We start from the raw sequence: 25,239 nt of genomic DNA, 5'->3' as shown, positions 1-25,239 counted from the left end.
AGTACACTTTGCATGTTATATTAGGTCCCAATCTCCAATTGTTTGGGGCTGTAGGATAGTTGTCTGTCTAGGCTGCAGATGCATCAGGTAGTCCTTTTAAATCCCATCTAAAGATCCTCGTTAATTGTCAGAATTGAAAAGTTGCAACTCTCTGATTGTGATCAGTGAGCCACTCTGGATCACCTAAAACTGATTTTAAATTCAGTTTTGCAACACTATTCTTAGTTCCAAGTAAATTTGTCAGTGTTTGAACAGGAGACAAATTAAAATAGAAGTGTTAGGGGCGGGAACCGAACCGAAGAGACAGAGGAAGGGGCTGTTGACTCAGAGAGAGAAAGCTTGAAGACGGTGCGAGAGGGAGGGAGGATAGGCAGGTGATAGAGGAGAGATGTGCTCAGATCGATGGTTTGAGATATGTCTGTTTTAATGCAAGAAGCATCATGAACAAAGCAATGAGCTTTGAGCATGCATCAGTACTTGGAGCTATGATGTTGTGACCATTACAAAGACTTGGATGGCTCAGGGACAGGAATGGTTACTTCCAAGTGCTGGGTTTTAGATGTGTCAGAAAGGACAGGGAGGGAGGCAAAAGAGGTGGGGGCATGGCACTGTTGATCAGAGATAGTGTCACAGCTGCAGAAAAGGAGGGAAGTCATGGAAGGATTTTCTACTGAGTCTCTGTGGATAGAAGTTAGAAACAGGAAGGGGTCAATAGCTCTACCGGGTGTTTTTTATAGACCACCTAATAGTAACAGGGACATTGAGGAGCAGATAGGGAGACGGATTCTGGAAAGGTGTAATAATAACATGGTTGTCGTGCTGGGAGATTTTAATTTCCCAAATGTTGATTGGCATCTCCCTAGAGCAAGGGGTTTAGATGGGGTGGAGTTTGTTCGGTGTGTTCGAGAAGGTTTCCTGACACAATATGTAGATAAGCCTGTAAAAGGAGAGGCTGCACTTGATCTGGTATTGGGAAATGAACCTGGTCAGGTCACTCAGTGGGAGAGCATTTTGGAGATAGTGATCACAATTCTATCTCCTTTACCATAGCATTGGAGAAGGATAGGAAAGTGTTTAACTAGAGTAAGGGGAAATATGAAGCTGTCAGGCAGGAACTTGGAAGCATAAATTGGGAACAGATTTTCTCGGGGAAATGCACGGCAGAAATATGGCAAATGTTCAGGGGATATTTGTGTGGCATTCTGCATAGGTTTGTTCCAATGAGACAGGGAAAGGATGGTAGGGTACAGAAACTGTGGTGTACAAAGGCTGTTGAAAATCTAGTCAAGAAGAAAAGGAAAGCTTATGAAAGGTTTAAAAAAAAAATACTAGGTAATGATAGGGATCTAGAAGATTATAAGGCTAACAGGAAGGAGCTTAAGAATGAAACAACCCTAATAAGTGTGAGGTGGTTCATTTTGGTAGGTCAAATATGATGGCAGAATATAGTATTAATGGTAAGACTCTTGGCTGTGTGGAGGATCAGAGGGATCTTGGGATCCAAGTCCATAGGATACTCAAAGCTGCTACGCAGGTTGACATTGTGGTTAAAAAGGCATACGGTGCATTGACCTTCATCAACCATGGGTTTGAGTTCATGAGCCGAGAGGTAATGTTACAGCTATATAGGACCCTGGTCAGACCCCACTTAGAGTACTGCGCTCTGTTCTGGTCACCTTACTACAGGAAGAATGTGGAAACTATAGAAAGGGTGCAGAGGAGACTTACAAATATTTTGCCTGGATTGGGTAGCATGCCTTAAGAGAATAGGCTGAGTGAACTTGGCCTTTTCTCCTTGGAGCAGTGGAGGATGAGAGGTGACCTGATAGAGGTGTATAAGATGAGAGGCATTGATCGTGTGGATACTCAGAGGCTTTTTCCCAGGGCTGAAATGGCTTACACGAGAGGGCACAGGTTTAAGGTGCTTTGAAGTAGGTACAGAGGAGATGTCAGGGGCAAGTTTTTTACGCAGAGCGTGGTGAGGGCATGGAATGGGCTGCCAGCAATGGTGGTGAAGGCAGATATGATAGGGTCTTTTAAGAGACTCCTGGATAGGTACTTGGAGCTTAGAAAAATAAAGGGCTATGAGTAACCCTAGCTAATTTCTAAAGTAAGTACATGTTCAGCACATCATTGTGAGCCAAAGGGCCTGTATTGTGTGTAGATTTTCTATGTTTCTATGTAAAGTAAACATGTTGAGGGACGGAGAATGGCAAAATAAAAGACACTTCATTAGCTGCAGGGATTTCTGAAGTTGAGTTTGATTATGTCTTCCGGTTGATTATGTTGACTCAATGTCCAATCGCCTACCTATTGATCTTTCTCTTTAGTACTTGCAGTTCATCAAAATTCTTTTGTATAAATAAGGAGATCTTGTTCATACTTTAGCTGTTTTATTAATTTACTCAACTGTATTTTCTCTCTTTGCTCACTTTAGTGTTCCCATATGTACTGAGTTGCTTTCCGGGTGAATTATGACTTACAAATACAATATATTCCCATGCCTCATATGAACATTTCAGGTTTAGAAAAACATGATCATGGTCAATATCAAAATATTTTGATTAAAGTGCCACCCAACTGATTGTTGTGATGTGGTCCATTGGCTCAGCCAATGGAAGCTCAGGCTGGCTAATTAAAGTTTCCAGAATTATTAGTATTTAATAATTCATGACAGAACAAAAATGTGGGCAGATAATTTTGCATCTGTTTACAAAAATGTGCTAAGTGCAGACTTGCTAGATATTTTGGCTGATTTACTGTGGATTCTCTATTTTATCCTTTAATCTAATACTTCAGATGTGTTGAGCTACAATTTTGCTGAAAATGTAATTCCATCAAACAGCTATTTTGTAATGTTGTGAATTTTAATTATTTTTAAATGTTGAGTTGGTTCTTGGCAAATACAAATGGCACAAGTCCTATTTACGTATGTAGCGACTATGTCCCACTTGACTCTCGTTCGTCTAGGGTAAACTGGCGCTGACCCCGCCAACTCTGTAATCATGTTGGTGGGGATACTGTGTGATTGCACCCAGGTATAAGCCCACGACATAAAATATCAGACGGTTACACTTTATAATTATTTCTCGGTGATGGGTTAGTAGAAACAAATAAAATAAAGGTGCCAAATCAATAAATTTTATCAGTTCTGTGCACAAATAATTCATTGGAGCTCACGAAATTCAGTATCCGTTCCTCCCCTCAATCTCCACTGAACTCCGTCGACCCTCAGCTGGGATCACTCCCGGTGATCTACCAGAGCACTCGACTCGCATCTGACTTCTTCTCTTCTCCTCCAGCAAAAGCCTGCGCTTCTCCTCCGGTTCCCGCACATACAGATAAAATAACATGACTTTCATTGGCTAGCAAATGAATACAAGTCCCGTTATCACTGATTATAACCCTAACATGCTGCCACAGAGAACCCCTTACTCAGCACAGTACAGAGAAGCCGTTTTGTCAGCCTTAACAATTAACATTATAATGAGTATTACTGAGAACCCTACACGTAAATGGTTATTATTTTCATTTAAACCTTTCTTTCCCTTTTGCCAGTTTAAGATGGTACTGGTGAAGCACAGTGACGACTTTCTGGTAGCAAACAAAATGATAAATTACTGTATTAATCACACTTTTTCTCCGATTTGATCACTGTAATCAATAGCTTGTAAGTTTCCTTTTGGAGTTGAGCTTTTGAAGCACCTGTATGACCTGGCATTTTTGCGATGAACTGAAGTCTTAAAAGGTCCAGGATGGTTGTGGTGTGGCATGTACGGGCTGATTTGACGTGATGGGATCTAGCCTTGAGTTTGGGGAATGAACCAATGATTGGTCATTGCTGGAGCAGACATGGAGGTGATTCGATGAGGCAAGGCAGAGTGGAGGTGGTGGGGCCTGGGCTTGAGTGAGGAGAGACCCAAGGTTTGACCGATTTAAGTACTGGGCTGAATTGGAAAGGTCAGGTATGGGCCAAATCTAGGCCGCGGGGCCTGGGCTTGAGAGCGTATCAAACTGGTAGGGCCTGGGTCCAAGAGTTGAGGAGTGACCTGAGGTTTGGACAATTTGAATGCAGGGCCAGAAGCAAGGATTGGGCAGGTAGCAGCTCACTGCTTTGCGAGGTTTACTCGTCTCTGTGTTGAACTGAGGCTGTGGTCTGCAACTAATGGACTCCTGAGTCATCTGCAGTGATGACTGGCTTCATGTCTGTGGACTCACTGTCGTGAACTTCAGTTCTGAATATTACTTGCTTACTTTTATTCTTTGCAAGATTTGTTTCTTTTCTGCACACATTTGCACTGTTTGATAGTTGTCTTTACTTTAATGGGTTCTATTGGGTTTCTTTGTTTTGTAGCTGCCTGTAAGAAGACAAATCTCAAGGTCGTATGTAGTATACATACTTTGTACTTGACCAACTTGCAGCAGAATTTCATAATTTTGAACAGCCGCTGCCTTGTCAGTTTTCCTGAGGTTCTATGGTGTATGACTGCCTCCACAGCTGCCATCACACTTCCACTAAATTAATTTGTTAGTCTCCAGTTTACTGCCCTGTTGGAGGAATTCTGTCTCTTGAAGTATCTGACAAGTCTTTATTTTTTCCTGTCAAGGCACTTCATACTCATTTATCTTTTAAATCAAAGATAATTATAAAATGCAGATCTGTTTCCAGGAAAGTTCATGTACTATCGAACTTGACTTTTCTTGACTTTGTTTTTATAGTTGAGGATATTTTAACAATGTTTTGCATAAGAGTTCTAATGTTTTTATAAAGTTGGGTTGTTGAGATACTGATGCTATGCTGGTGTTAAAGTTTTTAGTTTGTATATTTCAATTTTATGTACCAATATTCTCGAAATGAGAAATTGGTGGTTGAACTTGGGCTGCTTGCACACATCACACATTGTTTATTCAGAGGATGTGTCACTTTTTCCATGGCCACTTGAAGAGCCAATTCAAATCTTAAGCTGTACATGTGACAGGCCTTTACTTAGTACAGGCATGGACAAAGAGCAGATCAAATTGAAAAATCTCAAAGTTCAAAATAAATTTATTATTCAAGTACATGTATGTCACCATATATAACCCTGAGATTCATTTTCTTGTGGGCATATTCTATAAATCAATAACCATAATAGAATAAATGAAAGACTGCACTAACTGGGTGTACAACTGGAGTGCAGTAGACTACAGACTGGGTAAATACAAAAAGAAAGGGATGATAAATAAGCAGTAAATATTGACAACATGAAATGAAGAGTCCTTGAAAATGAGTCCATCGGTTTGTGAGAACATTTTAGTGATGGGGCAAGTGAAACTGAATGAAGTTAATCCCCTTTGATCAGGAGCCCGACAGTTGAGGGGTAATAACTTGTCTTTAATCTGATGGTTGAGGGGTAATAACTTGTCTTTAATTTGGGAGTGTGAGTCCCAAGTCTCCTGTACCACCTTCTTGATGGCAGCACCGAGAACAGAGTATGCCCTGGATGGTGGAGGTCCCTGACGATGGATGCAGCTTTCCTGCAACAATGCTCCGTGTAGATGTGGTCAGTGGTAGGGAGGGCTTTATCCATGGTGGACTAACTATATCCACTACGTTTTGTAAGATTTTCTGTTGAAGGGCATTGGTCCTTCCATACCAGCTTGTGATGGAGCCATCAATATACTCTCCACCACATATCTATAGAAGTTTGTCAAAATTCTGGATAGCATGCTGCATCTTCGCAAACTCCTAGGGAAGTAGAGGCACTGCTTTCTTTATAATTACACTTGCATGTTGGGCCCAGGACAGATCCCCTGAAATAACACGGAGGAATTTAGAGTTGCTGACCCTCTCCACATCTGATCCTCCGATGAGGACCAGCTCGTAGACCACTGGTTTCCTCCTCCTGAAAGTCAATAATCAACTTCTTGATCTTACTGGCATTGAATAAGCGGTTGTTTTTGTGGCACCACTCCGTCAGATTTTCAATCTGTCTCCTATGTGCTAATTCATCACCACCTTTAGTCTCTGAGGAAATCAAAATAATTTATTTTTAAACTTTGTATATGAAATGATAATATAAAATACATGATAAGTGATTGACAGCCCATCAAGTGTGACTGATTATTTTTAATAACCTGAGGCAACCAGGCAGCAATCTATTGTTAGTGCATGTACCAATATTGAGTGAAAAGCTTGTCTTGCATACTGTATATATAGATCAATTCCTTACACAGTGCATAGAGCTAGAATAAACTATAACAATACACAATAAAATGTAACAGCTACAGGAAAAAATGCAGCACAGGTAAACAATAAAATGCAAGTTCTTAATGAGGTAAATTGTAAAGCCAAAATGCTATCTTATTGTACAAAGGGCTGTTCAAGGTCTGATTAGTGGAACCTCCCTTGATCTTATGGATACGTTTAAGGTAGGGGACATTTGTTTCATCAGTGCCAAATCTTTAACTCTAACTCTAAAATGTCCAATGGTTCTTATGCCTGGTCCACTCATTACTATTTTCTTCTGTCAATTTCCCTTATCCAGATCTTCTCACTGTTTAGTTTCAAATTCTGATGTCTCCAGGTATGCACAACTATAAGGCAGTGGTCCCCAACCACCGGGCTGCGGACCGGTACCGGACCGCAAAGCATGTGCTACCAGGCCGTGAGGAAACGATATGATTTGGCGATATGAAACGATGAGCCAGCTGCACCTTTCCTCATTCCCTGTCACGCACTGTTGAACTTGAAATAACCTACCAAATCATACCAAATAACACACAGAACCTAAAATAACACTAACATATAGTAAAAGCAGGAGCATTTATATGATAAATACACAGCCTATATAAAGTAGAAATAATGTATGTACAGTGTAGTTTCACTTAATAGAATCGGGAAGATTAAGCCAAAACCGACTTGTAGAAGAGAAATCGGCACATACACGCATGTGCACACAGGTGCCTGCACAAGGTTTCATGGTCATGGTAGTCTTTCTTGGGGTAAACATAAGTGTCCTGTATTACTTGACTGCTACTTTTGTCCTTTATTTGGGAGTGAGAAAGTTAGCAACCCTACTTGAACACCCCCCGCCCCCGGTTGGCCGGTCTGCAAGAATATTGTTGATATTAAACCAGTCCGCGGTGCAAAAAAGGTTGGGGACCTCTGCTATAAGGGACACAGATAATAGATAACATTTCTCCTTGGCAAAAATGTTTTAGGCTAGAGGTCAGGTTTAAAGAGAGGAATGAGAGATTTATAGGAAATCCAAGGAAGATTTTTTTTCCCTCTCAACTTGTAGTTGACTTGGGAATTCTGCGTGACAAGTTAATGGAGTCACTTCAAAATTTAAGAAGCATCTTGAGCAAGCATTTGAATCAGCGAGGCTATGAACTGGATGCTGTGATTAGTATAGACGGGTATTTGATAGTTGGTACACAACTGGGGCAAAAGGCCTATATGGTAGAAATCCATCTACCTTCTATCCATGTCAGATGACCTGAAATGTCAGCTATCCTTTTCCTTCCAAGATGCTGCTTGAGTTCCTCCAGCAGCTCATACTTTGCATGTGCTCTGTCTCAGAGTATTGGCATTCTATTAACATAACCTTTGTCTCATCTTTCACCATGTGGCCTATAAGACATGGAAGTAGAATTAGGCAATTTGGCCCATCGAGTCTGCTCTGCCATTCCATCATGGCTGATTTATTATTCCTCTCAACCCCATTCTCCTGCCTTCTCCCCATAACTGTTGATGCCCTGACTAATCAAGAACCTATCAACCTCTGCTTTAAAAATACTCAGTGACTTGGTCTCCACAGCCGTCCGTGGCAATGAATTTCAGAGATTTACCACACTCTGGCTAAAGAAATTCCTCCTTAGCTCTGTTTTAAATGGACGGCCCTCCTGAGACTGCCCTCTGGTCCTAGACCACTCTATCTAAGCCTTTCAATATTTGATAGGTTTCAATGAGAACCTCCCCCATTCTTCTAAACTCCAGCAAGTACAGACCCAGAGCCATCAAACACTTCTTGTACACTAACCCTTTCATTCCAGGAATAATTCTTGTGAACCTCCTCTGGACCCACTTCAATGTCAGCACATCCTTTCTTAGATAAGGGGCCCAAAACTGCTCACAATATTCCAAGTGTGGTCTGACTAATGTCTTATAAAATATTACATGTTTGCTGTTATATTCAAGTCTTCTCAAAATAAATGTTAACATTGCATTTGCCTTCCTTAAAATGGACTTAACCTGCAAGTTAACCTTTAGTGAATCCTGCACAAGGACTCCCAAGTCCTTTTGCGCTTGTGATTTTTGAAGTTTCTTCCTGTTTAGAAAATAGTCTGCACCTTTATTCCTTCTACCAAAGTGCATTATCATACACTTTCCTGTACTCTATTCCATTTGCCACTGCTTTGCTCATTCTCCCAATTTGTCTAAGTCCTTCTACAGATTCCCTACTTCCTCAACAGTACTTGCTTCTTCACCTATAACTGTAACATCTACAAACTTGGTCATAAAACCATTAATTCCATTGTACAAATTATTAACATGTAGTGTGAAAAGAAGCAGTCCAAACACTGACCCCTGCAGAACACCACTAGTCAGCAGCAGCCAATCAGAATAGGCCCACTTTATTCCTACTCCTGCTGATCAGCCAATCTTGTATCCATGTTAGTATCTTTCCTGCAATTTCATAGGCTCTTGTTAAGCAGCCTCAGGTGTGTCACTTTGTCAAAGGCCTTCTGAAAATCCAAGTAACCTGACTCTGCTTTGTCTATCCTGCCTGTTATTTGAACAAATTTGTCAGGGAAGATTTCCCCTGAAGAGACTATGCAGCCTTTGGTCTACTTTATTATGTGCTTCCAATAACTCAAAAACTTATCCAACATAATGAAGTTCAACATCTTTCCAACAACTGAAGTCAAGCTAACTGCCTAGAATTTCCTTTCTTCCGCCCCCCCACTTTCTGAAAGAATGAGGTAACTTTTGCAAATCTCCAGTCCTCCAGAACTATGCCAGACTTGACTGATTCTTGAAAGATCATTGCTAATGCCTCCACAATTTATTCAGTGACCTCTTTCAGAACCCTGGGGTGTAGTCCATATGACTGAGGTGACTTGTCTAACTTCAGACGTTTTAGTTTCCCAAGCATTTTCTCCTTAGTAGTAGCAACTACACTAGCTTCTGCCCCTTGACACTCCCAGACTTCTGGCATACTACTAGTGTCTTTCGCAGTCAAGACTGACACAAAATACTTATTAGGTTTGTATGCATTTCTTTATTCCCCATTACTACCTCTCCAGTGTCATTTTTCAGCAGTGCGAAATCTACTTTCGCCTTTCTTTTACTTTTTTATATGTCTGAGAAAACTTATGGTATACTCTTTCATATTATTGGCTACCTTGTCTTCCGATTTCATCTTTTCTCTCTTGTTGCTTTGTTTAGTTGCCGTCTGTTGATTTTAAAAGCATCCTAATCCTCTAACTTCTCACTAAGTTTTGCTATATTATATGTTCTCTCTTTTGCTTTTTATGCTATCTTTGACTAATCTTGTCAGCCAAGGTTGTCGTGTCCTCTCTTTTAACAACTTTATCTTTGGGATGCATCTATTCTGCGCTTTCTGAATTGCCCCCAGGAACTCCAGCCATTTGCTGTTCTGCCATCATCCCTGCTAGTGTCCCCTTTCAATCAACTTTGGACAGCTCCCCTCTCATACCTCTGTAATTCTCTTTACTCCTCTGTATCAGTATACTTCATCTTCTCTTTCTCAAACTGTAGAATTAATTCCTGCATATTATGATCACTACCTCTTTAAGGGTTCATTTCCCTTAAACCCCCCTAATCAAATTTGCTTCATTACATGATACCCAGTCCAGAATTGCTTTTCCCCAGTGTGCTCAACTACAAGCAGCTCTAAAAAGCCATCTCATAGGCATTCTACAAATTCCCTCTCTTGAGATCCAGCACCAACCTGATTTTCCCAATTTGCCTGTGTATTGAAATCCCCCATGACTATCATAACATTGTCCTTTTCTAGCACGCCTTTGCTATCTAGTGTTGTAATTTATATCCCACATCCTGGCCACTGTTTGGAGGCCTGTATATAACTTCCATTAGGGTCTTTTTACCCTTGCACTTTCTGAACTCCACCCACAAGGATTCTACGTCTTCTGATCCTATGTCACCTCTAAGGCTTTGATTCCATTTTTTACCAACAGAACCATCCCACCACTTCTGCCTGCTTGCTCATCCTTTCAATAAAAGGTATATCCTTGGATATTACACTCTCAGCTCTGATCTTCTTTAAGCCACATCTCAGTGATGCCCATAAAGTCATACCTGTGAATCTCTAACCACTCTTCAAGATCATCTGCCTCATTCTGTGTGATGTGTGCATTCCAATATAACATCTTAAGTCCTGTATTCATTACCATTTTCAATTTTGCTGCCATATTAATATCCCACTGATACCAATTTTGCCCTGTCGTCTGCCTGTTCTTCCTGAAAGTCTTAGGATGCAATGCACTGACTTGTATACCAACTGACCCATCCTCAGCTCTATCACTCTGGTTACTATCCCTTGCCAAGTTAGTTTAAACTTTGTTCCCTGATGTTTGGCCAGTCATCCAGAATGCCTTAAAGCCCCACTATGTTGTGCTGGTATCTTAACCTTCTCCAAAATTAATCTAATCTTCCCTCCCACATGCTCACCTATGTTCTGTCCTGGTATTGAGCAAATGTATCTATATACAGGTTGAGGAACCAAACATTATCATGTTATCATTATCTAGAAACATGATGATCTGTTTCTAGTGCACTTGTCAAGTGCTTCCCTGCTGTGAACCATAGCAGATGCTGTTCCGATAGCAAACAGTGTTGTTTGCACAGTTGCACAATATCTGATCTACATACTACTAAAACTCTCATGCTCTGTTTGTGACCTCCAAGTAGCGCAAACGTTGCATTACAGCGGCACTTTTTTTTGGCTCAATTGAATTAAAATGCGCTAACTTACAGAATGCAGGCAAAGTTCAGGGTTGTATATTCGTATAAAATTGCTCATTCGCCAAAAATCACCAGGTTGGCTTTCACCCGAGACCCGATCGGCCATCATGGAAATTGGGACGCGACAGCCCAATGCATGTGTATGGCCAGCCTTAGCAGCGACACCTACTGGAGCAAAAGGGCAGGGCAGCCCTATTTCGAGGGGTCACATTCTGCTAATCACCATTAGCATGTGCAGGATTGGGACAGATCTAACTGCCACCTATCAGTAAGAGATAATTAAATCTTATTGTAATGACATACTCCAAGACACCCATAAAACCCTTTGCTGCGGTCAAAGGACAGCGTTGACTATATCACATCCATTTAGGAGAGCGCCAACCACGTCATCAAGAATAATCAACATCCTTTGGTGTTAGTGCTTCGTATCTTCTATCTAGCATTAGCGTAAAAAAAATGGTCAGCCTAATTATGCTGCGTGGAAAGGGAAGGGGGACATTATGGTCAAGAGATGACACCAAACGTCATTGGGAAGCGGCAAGGAGAGGGAGAGAACAAAAATCGGATGAGGCCAGGGCCGCACGACTCCAGGATCAAAGAGTCAGGACAAAAAAAGATGAGAGAAGAAGAGACAAAGGAGCTGAGAAATTTACGTCTCTAGGATCAGAGACAAAGAACAAACAGCAGAAGAGATGAAGAGACGGGGGTTGAAAGGACTGCATGTCTCCAGAATGACAACGAAGGCACGAGGGTGGCAGATAAACCAGAAATTATGCCATCAAAAGTGTCCTTCGTTAAATGAGGAGGAGCTATTTGCTTTGCTACGCGTTGTTCTTCTTTAATAAACTGAGGTTTTCTACTTCAGTTTCCAAAGCAAAGCAAAAACCAGTAGCATTCAGGAAAATTTAATGTTCATTCTGGTCACATCAGACTGCACAACCCTTCTCTCAAAGGGTGCCCCAACAGGTCACCCTGTTGTGATTTTTAAAACCCTGACTTCTGCTTGTCAACATCAATACATTCATCTGTCTTATTTTGACTGGTTCTTGCTTATATTGGTGGCTGCATGTTACAGAGATGTGCTATGATTGTGTCCCTCTCTACTTCCTATTTACCACCTTTTCAAGGACAATAAATGGTGGTTGATTGCTACTGCTTTTATTCATAGGACAAAACTTAATGGGTGTTTCAGAGGATAGTTGATAGTTTACTTGATTGCTGTGATTTTTGAGTCAGTAATAATAGCAGGGTTTTTTTTGGAAGGCTTATAATTGAGCAGTAAGTAAGTTGATGGTACTGCCATTTTAAATTATAGACTGGTTTAAGTCATTAATTGAATTTAAATGTGCCAGCTTTCAAACAATGATTTCTAGCAGTAGGACCTGAACATGTCTGTGGTTCAGGATTACTTCTCCAATGATATAATTTAGTAGGAATTCACTGGTGTTATATATGGTGTTATAGTTTACATTATTCTAGCTAAACAATAATCCAGAAATGTTTTACATAGGATTAAAATTTTCACATTTATTGAAGTCCCCTACTTAAAATGATAACTACCCAGATCTGGAAAATCAAAGGTCAGTTTCTGGTATGTACTAAGCTGTTTCAGTGGAAACATTGACCTGGGCTAAAAATAGAATAATGAGCTACAGCCTTTTAAATTGCCTTGAAGAGATCATTGTTCAAATATTTGGTGATTACCTCAGCTATGGTCATAAACCATGACTGCATGTGGCTCTCATGCACACGGATGAGGATGACGTACAAACTTAGATGATTCATGGTGACCAGAGCACTTGTAGCTTCATATTCGGAGGACCTTCACATGTGGATGGAATAAAAAGATAAATGAACTATAAACGAGGTCTCTTTTTTACACAATTTAGTAGTACACCATATTGGTTAAAATTATGAAGGCAACACTCAAAAGTCAACAAATCTGCTTTTCTAACCTTCAGTCTATTAAATTATGGTTGAGCCAGTTCTTATTTTCCCAGTCTGAGTTTTTGATGTTTTGAAGGTTGCAGTTTGAATTTCATTGTGAATCTGTTTTGAGTGCAAGGCAGTGCACAGACTTGTCAGTTATTAGTATCCTGGCTGGATGGGACCTGATCTGAAATGAGGAAATACCACAGTGAGATTTAATGAGTTTGATAATGGTGTTTCTCTGAGAAGGGGATTGAAGTGTTTATGTGAATGGTAGTGATGTAATGGCTTGTTTCCCGCTGGGCTGAATAGACCAGATGTCCTGATTTTACATATGACTGAGAACTCTGCATTAAGACCCCTAACCTATAATTGACATTTTCATTAATTCTGCTAATGAAGGTGCCCATGTAAATCTGAGGAAAACCAGAAACTACTCACCACTTCCCACACAGTCTCCATTTAATGTTACTTCACCATTTATGGAGAAGATAAGTGCACATTTTGTCAGTGATTGTTGGTGAATTACAATTCAATAATTGAGTGTGTGAATTGTAAGACGGGAATTCTGGATGCAGCATGTTTTGTATTCAGCAATAGTTACGCTAGAATCACTTTGAATGCAAATGAAAGGATATACATGAATATTACTTTCTCTGACTATTCCTTACAGTGACATTTAAAACATTGTTTATGCAGGCTACATTATAATGAATCCAGAGTTGAATGAACTTGCTTGCATCTATTCCATTTACTTAAACTAATCTTTGAGGTTTTGTATTGAGTTCAATATGTTTGTCATGCTGATCATTACTTCTCCAGTTATATGCATAATGGATTGAGTTTAAGAGAGTAAAGGGGGCAAATTTATTATAGAAAACCTACAGCACAATACAGGCCCTTCGGCCCACAAAGTTGTGCCGAACATGTCCCTACCTTAGAAATTGCTAGGGTAACCCATAGTCCTCTATTTTTCTAAGCTCCATGTACCTATCCAAAAGTCTCTTAAAAGACCCTATCGTATCCGCCTCCACTACCACTGCCAGCAGCCCATTCCACACACTCACCATTCTCTGCGTAAAAAAAAACAGCACAACTTACCCCTGACATCTCCTCTGTACCTAATCCCAAGCACCTTAAACCTGTGTCCTCTTGTGGCAGCCATTTCAGCACTGGAAAAAAGCCTCTGACTATCCGCACGATCAATGCCTCTCATCATCTTATACACCTCTGTCAGGTCACCTCTCATCCTCCGTCACTCCAAGGAGAAAAGGCCGAATTCACTCAACCTGTTTTCATAAGGCATGCTCCCTAATCCAGGCAACGTCCTTGTAAATCTCCTCTGCATCCTTTCTATGGTTTCCACGTCCTTCCTGTAGTGAGGTGACCAGAACTGAGCACAGTATTCCAAGTGGGGTCTGACCAGGGTCCTATATAGCTGCAACATTACCTCTCAGCTCCTAAATTCAGATCCACACCTGAAGAAGGCCAATACACCGTATGGTGCCTTAACCACAGTGCCAGCCTGCTCAGCTGCTTTGAGCATCCTATGGACTGGGACCTCAAGATCCCTCTGATCCTCCACACTGCCAAGAGTCTTACCATTGATACTATATTCTGCCCAAAATTATGTTCCCCAGATTCTGTGGTGGCAGGGAACGTGATGGAAGATCTTTATTAATTTGGAGATAGAACACGGAACAGGCCCTTCCAGCCCAATGAACTGCACCGCCCAGCTATTTTAACACTTGTCGAAACAGAGGACAACTTATAATGATAGTTAATTTACTAACTGGTATGTCTTTGGAGTGTGGCAGGAAACCAGTGCACCTGGAGGAATCCCATGTGATCATGGGGGGGGGGGTAGGGGGTGGCGACGACATGTGAATTCCTTACAGACAGCACCAGAATTGAACTCTAAACTCCAGAATACCCCAAGCTGTAAAAGTGTTGTGCTAGCCACTATGCTGCCGTGATGACCACATTAAATGGGTATGAATCCTGGGCATTCCCAGGACCGACTGAGCTGTATCATGGAAGTGCTGCTTTATAGACAATAATTTAAGTCTCTTCAATGAAAGAAAGTCATTTGAAGAGCCTCCTTGGCAGAATCTGTTGCACAAACAAAGGATTCTGACATTTTGGTCAATGGCCTCCTCTGCTGTCACAATGAGGCCACTCTTAGGTTAGAGGAACAACACCTTGTTATCCATTTGGGCAGTCTTCAACCTGATGGCATCAACATTGACTGCTCCACCTCCCCGTCTCCCTTCTTCCATTCCCTATCCTGACTCTCCTCTTACCCATTCTCTTCTCCTTGCCTGTACATCACAACCCTCCAATGCCACTCCTCTTTCCCTTTCTCCTATTGTCCACTCTCTTCTTGTCCACTCTCCTCTCATACCAGATTCCTTCAGCACTATATCTTTTCCACCTCCAACCTTCTCACTGCATTTCATCCCTTCCCTCTTTCCTGGTTTCACCAATCACTTGCCAGTTTGTACTCCTTCCCCTCCCCCTCCCTTTTCTGGCTTCGGTCCCCCTTACTTTCCAGTCCTGATGAAGGGTCTCAGCTCAAAGCGTTGATTTTATTCTTCTCCATAGATACTGCCTGCCCTTCTGAGTTTCTTCAGCATTTTGTGTGTTCCTTTGGATTTCCAACATCTGCAGAATCTCTTGTGTTTGTAAAGGAAATCAATGTTGTAAAAGGAAATTTTAGGAGCTAGGAGTAACCTTGTTATTTGTAATCAGAATTAATCAAGTATGATATTCTCCTGGGGGTTGCCTATTTTTGGGTCTTCAGGTGGCTATAGAGGCCGATCCAAGATGCACATATTCTAGTGCAGTGTGGCCATGAGTAGGTGGGGGCTGTGGTTAGAGGTCGGGTCATTTGGTTGTTCAGTCTACTTCCGTAGCTGCCACTTGTTCTCTGCGCCACAGCAGAGGTTGTTCTCATGAAGTGCAGCTCCCTCTTGAACAGGACAATCTATTGAATGCAATGTCTTCCCAGTTTTTAGATGTAATGTTGAATTTCTTCAGGCTGATTTTGATGTTATCTTTGAAACATTTCCTTTACCCACCAGGGGCTCGCTGACCGACCTTCAACTAGGAGTAAAGAATCAGTTTAGAAAATTTATTAGTTTTCTCTGAAATGAATGTTATTGTAACTGTCTCATTTATCTATTTCTGATGTACTTTTGTGAAATGGAAAGTTGTGTCAAATGGTACAAGAAACAAGTTAATTATTGCATGAATAATGCCACAATAACTATAGGCTTGCACATTGAAAACTGTTAGTTACAGTCAGTGAGGCAGTTGTGCACTGAGGTACAGATGGGTAGGTGGATGGTTCCAAGATTTTATTTGATTTATTATTTTATTTAGAGATACATCATGGTAGCAGGCCTAACAAGCCTGCACCACCCAGTTATACCTATGAGACCAATTAACCTGTACGTCACAGGACTGTGGGAGGAAATTAGAGCACATGGAGGAAGCTCATGCAATCACGAGGAATATGTACTAACTCCTTTATAGGCAATGGTAGAATTGAACCTGGATCGCTGACATTGTAATAGTGTTACATTAACCACTACATTACAGCGCCACCTTTTACTATAAAGGAATGGTCCAAACTTTATTTTTGAGTTGGGATGGTGGGTGAATTGGACGAGAACTTGTTTCCCCATATGGCTGCTGTTCTTTACCCGATTGCTTATCGTTGTAAGTTTGGGTGATATTACTGCTGAAGCTTCAGAGAGCTGTACTGCATCTTGTAGAAGGTGTAAAGCCCTGGTTAGGATTTTTGCTGCTAATTCTGTAGAGTGTTTCATTTATTAGCTTTTTGTAGAAGCAGTGTGTCCTGCTGATAGTGTGTTTGGGTTTCAGGTAAAGATAAGGGGCTGTGATGTTCAAATTAGGAATGTTGTGTCAGCCAGTCAGGATGGTGGAATCGGAAGAAGGTTCTAGAGAAAGCTGGATGAAGAGAGATTTGTGACGGACGCTGGAGGAGTTTGTGATCTTTTTGGTGGGAGCTGCGGAGAGGACAAGAGGAAAGATAGCTGAGGTTGCCGTGGGAAGGAGCGTCCCTGTTGCATAAAAGGTGCTTTGTGCAGATGAATGGCTCCAAGGAGGAAGGGCCAATAATCCGGAGAGAGTGTCCATTTGTTCGAGAGGTCCAACGCATGAGTAAAAAGACTTCAAGATGAGCTCCAACGATGTGCACATTTAGACTGGTTTACTGTAATTTTTTTCCCTTTTCTTTTTCCTACTAACTGCTCAATAAAGCTGAAGTTTGTAAATGTACTTCCTTTATAATTTTATGCAGTGTACGATTTGTTAGTTCTTACCGACCGACAATTGTATAGGCAGTATTTTCCGTATCACTCACTCAGGTGGAGGTTTCTTTAATCGGAACATCGCGACGTTCCTGTTTGGGTGAACCCCAAATCATACCGATCCTAGACACCTATTGTTAATGAAAGGTGGCCTCCTTACAGTTGAGTCCTGTGGCTGTTAGCAGGGTCAGCTAGGTAGCCAAGTTTTGATACGAGTTCAGTGAGCAGGCTGAAGATGTAAATTGTATACACTCCAGCCACGTTGTGCTGGTACAGAATTGAGTCTTTAGAATGATAGATATGATGCCTTTTCAAACAAGCTGTGTTATCCTGGATGTTGACGTGCTTTGTATCTTGATGAATACAGCTTCAACCTGAGCCTGTCCCACCTGCCTGGGTATGACCCATCTGCCTTTCTTTTTGCTACTACCATCGGGTGGGAGTTGTAGGAGTCTTGGGTCGCATGCCACCATGTTCAGGAACAGTTGTTGACCTGCAGCGTCAGGCTTCTGGACTGGCTTCACTCACCCGAGAGCTGAACTGACTCCACAGCCTGTGCACTCCGCAGTGCATGTGCTCGGTGTTATTTATTTATTTATTTATTTTGCACAATTTACCCTCTTTTGCACATTGGGTGTATTTTAGTCTTTGTTTTTTTGTGGATTATATTGTGTTCCTTTGTTTTCTTGTGGGTGCTTACAGGAAAATGACACTCAAGGTTGTATATGGTATACATACTTTGATTAATAATTTAGCTTTGAAGTAGAGCGGGTTCCAGCAAATTCTGACCATGGTCACTGACCTGATGAACTCCAGTAACATAGGGGTGGGGATAAAAAGGATTCAAATATCCATTTACTAAAGACAACTCCAGGTCATTCACCTTTCATTCCCATTGACTTCACTAACATAAACTGCTCCCTTGATGTGGAGAGAAGTTGCTCTCGCATTATCTTTTGAATTCTGCTGAGCAGTTTGAGTGGAAGGTGCACAGAGCATCAGTGAGTGTGTCAGAATTGAGTAATTGCTGCTTGATGATACTGTTGGTGCAGGGTAACTGGGGCATTCTTCTGACCAGATTGGATATGTGTTATCTGAAAATGCAAGAAGGTGGCTGTGAATAATCAAATGCTGGCTGTTACCCAGTAATATGTGTAGTCAACAGCAACTTCAACAGATTTGGACAAGCAGAATCACAATCAGACTTAATATCACTGGCATATGTCATGAAATTGGTTGTTTTGGGGTAGCAGTACAGTACAATACATAAATCTATAAATTACTATAAGAAATTGCTATAATATTTACATATTAAAATATTACATAAGTAGCGGAAAAAGAGAGCAAGAAAATAGTGAGGTAGTGCACATGCATTCATTATCCATTCAGAAACCTGGTGACGGAGAAGAAGCAGCTGTTCCTAAAGTATTCAGTATGTGCCTTCAAGCTCCTGTGCCACCTCCTTGATGGTAGTAATGACCAAAGGGCATGTCATGGGTGATAGGGGTCCTTCATGATAGATGCCACCTTTTTGAGGCATCACCTTTTGAAGATGTCCTTGATGCTGACGAGGCTAGTTTGCAAGTTTCTGCATCAAGATGGGAAATGAGGAAAAACAATATTCTGACAAGTGAAACACACAATTTTGAGTGTACTTTGACCAATTATTTTTATCTGCCTGTCAGTCTTATCAAAATTAAGACGTGCATTTTAAGAATACTAAACGGTTTTCCCTTATTTTTGTTCTTATTTTATCTCTAGGGTTTTCTTGTGTATTCAAAACCAAAGAATGCTTGTGAACCTATTATCTCCCCACCAGTAATGGAAAACTCCTCTGTCAACTTCATTGTTCTGATTAGAAGATTTGACTGCAATTTTGATATCAAGGTAAGTTACCAGTCGGACTTTCAAAAATGTTTGCGTGGATTTTAACTGGGTTTAAATTCACTTGAATGTTTCCAGTTCAGCTTTTGGTGATTACATAAACATCATATGATGTAGCCAGGTTAATGAATAACCTGACTGGTGCTGTGATAACTATATGTACCTTCAGTGAGCATAATGGGCTGGGAAATGGGGCAGAAAATACTTTGCAAGTGGAAAGTCTTCCCCAACGAGATGTACCTATCACTGTTTAATGAAATGCTGACCCAAGGAATTTGGCCTGCCTGCGGACTTGACTGGGAGTGATTTTAAATTCTGACTCTGCAGTATTTCGTAAAGAGCTTCATGTGGCAGAACACAACTGTGTGTTCACGGTGACAATTTTGAGATTAATTCAGTTTGTGATCATGAATTGTGTGTCCTACTGGAAATGTACCTGTAAAACACAATAGTGGTACATGCAGTCAAATCTGGAGAAAGATTTGTATTGCTTTATTTTTATATGCTTTTTTTTTGTGTACATCAATCAGATTCTTAAATTTTAAGCATGAGATTCTGCAGATGCTGTAAATATTGAGCAGCAAACCCAAAATACTGAAGGACTCAGCAGGTTAGATGCCAGTTAAATATTTAAATCTAAGCCCTGTTGTTTGGGCATGGAGTTAATATTGTAAATATAAATACGAACATGTACCATCTTTGACTTCCTTGGTTTAAAGTAATTTTGTCATTGAGTGAATGCTCTCATACTTTCAAAAATCTGTCTTATCACCAGAAAAGCATTGACACTTGAAAATATAACATTTACCACTTAACAATGGACAATGCAGAATGACTGGCAAATATGGCACACAACCCTTGGAGTTACAAGTTTAGTTCATTCAGCATGTGAGTGCTTGAATTGTAAATAGATTGTGAAAGGAAGCCATTGTGTATTTAATAATTCAGTAATACTTGAGTAATATTGTAAATATTTTGCTTGACTAGTTATTCTTTGCTTAAATAATTCATTATATGTAAAAGTAAGTGAATGGCATACGTCATCATGCCACCATGCTATTTGCATGTGCCTCACTAAAAGTAAAAAACAAAATGTAAATGTTCTCTAGCAGAGGAGGAGTAACCTGCTTAACTTGCCTTATTTGAACTGTTCCCCTTTGTATCAGTCATGCTTTCTATAATGTGTTATAACTGCGACCAACAAAAGGCATTTAAATTTACATTTTAAAATTACAGGGTAACAGAACTAATAGAGAAATGTGGCATAAAAACAGGTCCTTCATCCCAACTCGTGCTTGCCTAACTAATTCAAGATTCAAGATTGTTTAATGTCATTTCCAGTACATAAATGTAATGGAGAAAGAAATGATTGTTAGTGTGGATCTGATGCAGCACAAAAAAAAGAATAAAGGACTCAATAATAAAAAAACAATAAATATAAATACACAAGATAGATTGTTTGTATATCTACGAAGTGACTGTAGGCACAGGGCTGTGTGTACATAAGGTGACTGACAAGAAATGATGAAGTAGTGATGGTTGGGGATGTGGAGTGGTGAGTTTACTGGGTGGAGGTATTGGTTAGCCTTACTGTCTGGGAAAAGTAACTATTTTTGAGTCTGGTTGTCTTGGCATGGATGCTACTGATGGGAGACGGACAAGGAGTCCATGAGCCGAGTGGGTGGGATCTTTCATGATGCTACTGGCCGCTTTCCAGCACCTTTCTGTGTTTACTGTATGTATTTGTTTTTTTTTAAAAAAATAACAATTGAAACTACCAAGATGAAACCTACATGGACAGGATCCAATGATCCCTATTTAACTTTGAGTGCATGCTGCCAACAGATGAGATTTGGTGACTTGTGCTTGTATTTCTAATTGCTGGTTTAGAGGGCAATACAGTACAAGAAATGTTGGGATCTATTAAATGGTATTGTTGATGCAAGGAGAAAATGGATTTGGACAGTGTTGGGAGAGGGATGGGCAAGGGGATTATATGCCACCATTGAGCCACGCTCTTTTCTCGCTGCTGCCATTGGGAAGGAGCTGCAGGAGCCTTGGTCCCATTATCACCAGGTTCAGGAACAGTTATTACTCTTCAACATCATGCTCCTGAACCAGAGTGGATAACTTTACTCACCTCAGCACTGAACTGATTCCACAACTGATGGACTCACTTTCAAGGACTCTATAACTTGCATTCTCAGTATGATTTTATTTATATTTTGGTATTTGCAGTTTTTCTTTTGCACTTTGATTGTTTGTCTTGTGTGTAGTTTTTCATTGATACTGTTGTATTCTACTGTGAATGCTTGCAAGAAAATGCAACTCAGGGTAGTATATGGTGACATACGTACTTTGATAATCAATTTACTTTGAACGTTGAACTTTGCTACACATTCTAGAATGTCAGAGGAGGAGAACTGAAGATGGTACTAGTTGCAGGAGATGGAGTGGTATTGATAATTTCCAAAGATTGCAATGTTTTATGAAATAAAGGCATGTTTAACCATGCTAAATGTTAAGATTGACAAAAGACAATTGGAATATGTTGGAAAAGAGATGGATGACCAGACAAAGCAAAGTTCAAAGTAAATTAATTATCTAAGTACATACTGCATATATCACCATATACAACCTGGAGGGTTGTTTCCTTGCAGGTATACTTAGTAAATCCGAGAACCATAATAGAATCAATGAAAGTCCGAATCCTAACTCTAACCTGAGCCCAGCAGGGCAGTCAAACAACCAGTGTACAAGGGACATAGGAAAGAAGAAAGAAATAATAATATTAATATGTAAGCAATAACTATTAAGAACAAGAGAAGAAGACTCCTTGAAAGTGAACAGGTTGTGTGAACAGTTCAGTGATGGAACAAGTGAAGTTGTCCCCACTGGTTCAAGAGTCTGATGGTTGAGGGGAAATAACTGTTTTTGAACCTGGGTGATGTGAGCTCTGAGGCTCCTGTACCTTCCTAATAGCAGCAGCAAGAAGAGATCATGACCTAGGTGGTGGGGGTCCTTGATGGATGCTGCTTTCCTGTGACTGCACTCCCAGTAGATATGCTCAATGGTGGGGAGGTTTTATCCATGATGGACGAGGCCGTATCCACGATTTTTAGTAGGATTTTCCATTCAAGAGCATTGGTATTTCTATACCAGGTTGTGATACAGCCAGTCAATGTACTCTCCACCACTTATCTATAGAAGTTTGTCAAAGTTTTGGATGTCATGCTGAATCTTTACAAACTTTTAAGGAAGTAGAGGTGCTGCTGTGTCATCTTTGCAATTGTACTTGTGTGCTGGGCTGAGGAAATGGTAACACCGAAGAATTTAAAGTTGCTGACCTTTTCCACCTCTCGTCCCCCAATGAGGACTGGCTCATGGACTTGTTTCCTCCTCCTCCTGAAGTCAATAGTCAGCTGCTTGGTCTTGCTGAAATTGAGAAAGAGGTTGTTGTTGTGGCCTTCTTTACATTGGTGAGACCTGTCATAAGTTGAGGAACCACTTCGTCGAGCACCTCCGCTCCTGAAGCAGAGCTTTCCAGTGCCCCAACATATTAATTCTGATTCCTATTCCCATTCCAACATGTTAGTCCATGGCCTCCTCTTCTGCCACAATGAGATCACCCTCAGGGTGGAGGAGAACACTTTAGTCATAGTCATACTTTATTGATCCCGGGGGAAATTGGTTTGCGTTACAGTTGCCCAAAAATAATAAATAGTAATAGAACCATAAATAGTTAAATAGTAATATGTAAATTATACCAGTAAATTATGAAATAAGTCCAGGTCCAGCCTATTAGCTCAGGATGTCTGACCCTCCAAGGGAGGAGTTGTAAAGTTTGAAGGCCACAGGCAGGAATGACTTCCTGTGACGCTCTGTGCTGCATCTCGGTGGAATGAGTCTCTTGCTGAATGTACTCCTGTGCCCACCCAGTACATTATGTAGTGGATGGGAGACATTGACAAGATGGCATGCAACTTAGACAGCATCTTCTTTTCAGACACCACCGTCAGAGAGTCCAGTTCCATCCCCACATCACTGGCCTTACGAATGAGTCTGTTGATTCTGTTGGTGTCTGCTACCCTCAGCCTGCTGCCCCAGCACACAACAGCAAACATGATAGCACTGGCCACCACAGACTCGTAGAACATCCTCAGCATTGTCTGGCAGATGTTAAAGGACCTCAGTCTCCTCAGGAAATAGAGACGGCTCTGACCCTTCTTGTAGACAGCCTCAGTGTTCTTTGACCAGTCCAGTTTATTGTCAATTCGTATCCTCAGGTATTTGTAATCCTCCACCATGTCCACACTGACCCCCTGGATGGAAACAGGGGTCACCGGTACCTTAGCTCTCCTCAGGTCTACCACCAGCTCCTTAGTCTTTTTCACATTAAGCTGCAGATAATTCTGCTCACACCATGTGACAAAGTTTCCTACCGTAGCCCTGTACTCAGCCTCATCTCCCTTGCTGATGCATCCAACTATGGCAGAGTCATCCGAAAACTTCTGAAGATGACAAGACTCTGTGCCTCAGTCTCCTCAGGAAATTATGACAAGACTCTGATAAGACTTTGTGTTCTGTCTGGGTACTCTCCAACCTGATGGCATGAATATCAATTTCTCCTTCTGGTAAAAACATTTTTCACCCCTCCTCCTTCCCTCTTCTATTCCCTACTCTAGCTTCTGACCTCTTTTCACTTGCCCCTCCTCCTTCCCTTTCTCCTATTGTCCACTCAATCTCCGATCAGATTTCTTCATCTCCAGCCCTTTACCTTTCCCACCTGGCTTCACCCATCACCTAGTTTCTTCTCCTTCCCTCCCCGCCCGATCTTTTTTTTCTGATATCTTCCTCTCTTCTTTTCCAGTCCTGAAGAAGGGTCTGGCCCGAAACATCAACTGTTTGTTCATTTCCATGGATGCTGCCTGGTTTGCTGAGATCCTGCAGCATTTTGTGTGTTGCTTTTGTGTCTTCTGCCTGATGGGAGAGGGGAAAAGAGAGAATGTCCACCATGGGTGGGGTCTTTGATTACACCTGCTGCCTTACTGAGACAGTGAGAAGTACTAAACAGTCCATGAAGGGGAGGCTGATTCCTGTGATGTACCGAGCTGTGTCTACAACTCTATGCAGTTCTTTGTGGTCATGTGCAGAGCAGTTGTTGTACCAGGTCCTTATGGCACCAGATTGAATGTTTTCTCTCAGACCATAAGAAATAGAGGTGGTAGTATGCCACTTGGCCCACTGACTCTGCTCTATCATTCCATTGTGGCTGATTTGCTGTCCCTTTCAACCCCAGTTTCCTGCCTTCTCCCCATTACCTTTGTCGCCCTGACTAATCAAGAATCTATCAACCTCTGCTTTAAATAATCCCAGTGACTTGGCCACCACAGCCGCACAGGGCAATGAATCCACAGATTCATCACACTTAGGCTAAAGAAATTCGATCTCGCCTCTGTTCTAAGTGTATGTCCCTGTATTCTGAGGCTATGGTGCATTGATTAAAAATTTGTAAGAGTTGACAGAGACAATAAATTTCTTTTGCCTCCTGAAGTAGAAGCATTGGTGAACTTTCTTGGCTGTGGATTTTGAAACTGTTTTCAGCACTGTTGATGTAGAATGGGATGGAAATTTAAAGTGTTATCTTGGGGTTGCAGTTGTGGATATAACAGCTGTATTGTAAGGCATTTTGGCCAATCTACATTTTGTTTCCTTGGTAAATGCAAAAGACTTTATTGTCCTAAGCATTACTTTGCTGTAAGATATGTTTGGTACCCTGGATAGAGAGAAGAAAGAAGCTGAAAGATGGATGTTGTATTGACCATTTTATTCCAGGACTCTTTTGCACAGAAGATGCTGTGAGAACTGTGGTTTTTGGATATGGATAAATCAGCCAAGTCATAAGAGTCATGGAGTCATAGAACACTACAGCACAGAAGCAGGCTCTTCAGCTCTTATGGTCCATGTCAAAATATTATTCTGCCTGGTCCCGTCAACCTGCACCTAGACCGTAACCCTCCATAATCCCACCCAATCACGTATCTATCCAAACTTCTCTTAAACTTTAAAATCAAGCCTGCATCCACTGCTTCCGCT

At 41.1% G+C, this 25,239-nt stretch overlaps 1 protein-coding gene across 4 annotated transcripts in view; it reads left to right on the top strand.

Moving 5' to 3' along the window:
- rnf13 (ring finger protein 13) overlaps window positions 1–25,239 on the top strand; it is a 264,442-nt gene that overhangs the window by 80,607 nt on the left and 158,596 nt on the right. For all 4 annotated transcript variants that reach the window (XM_072254984.1, XM_072254985.1, XM_072254986.1 and 1 more), the window contains one exon: window positions 19,021–19,146. In XM_072254984.1, coding sequence (XP_072111085.1) covers window positions 19,021–19,146 — 126 coding nt within the window. The remainder of the gene's footprint in view (window positions 1–19,020; window positions 19,147–25,239) is intronic.

The sequence above is a fragment of the Mobula birostris genome, chromosome 4, assembly GCF_030028105.1.
Source record: "Mobula birostris isolate sMobBir1 chromosome 4, sMobBir1.hap1, whole genome shotgun sequence".
Lineage (NCBI taxonomy): Eukaryota > Metazoa > Chordata > Chondrichthyes > Myliobatiformes > Myliobatidae > Mobula > Mobula birostris.
The sequence above is the reverse complement of the archived record's forward strand: the minus strand, read 5'-3'. Positions and strand labels throughout refer to the sequence as shown.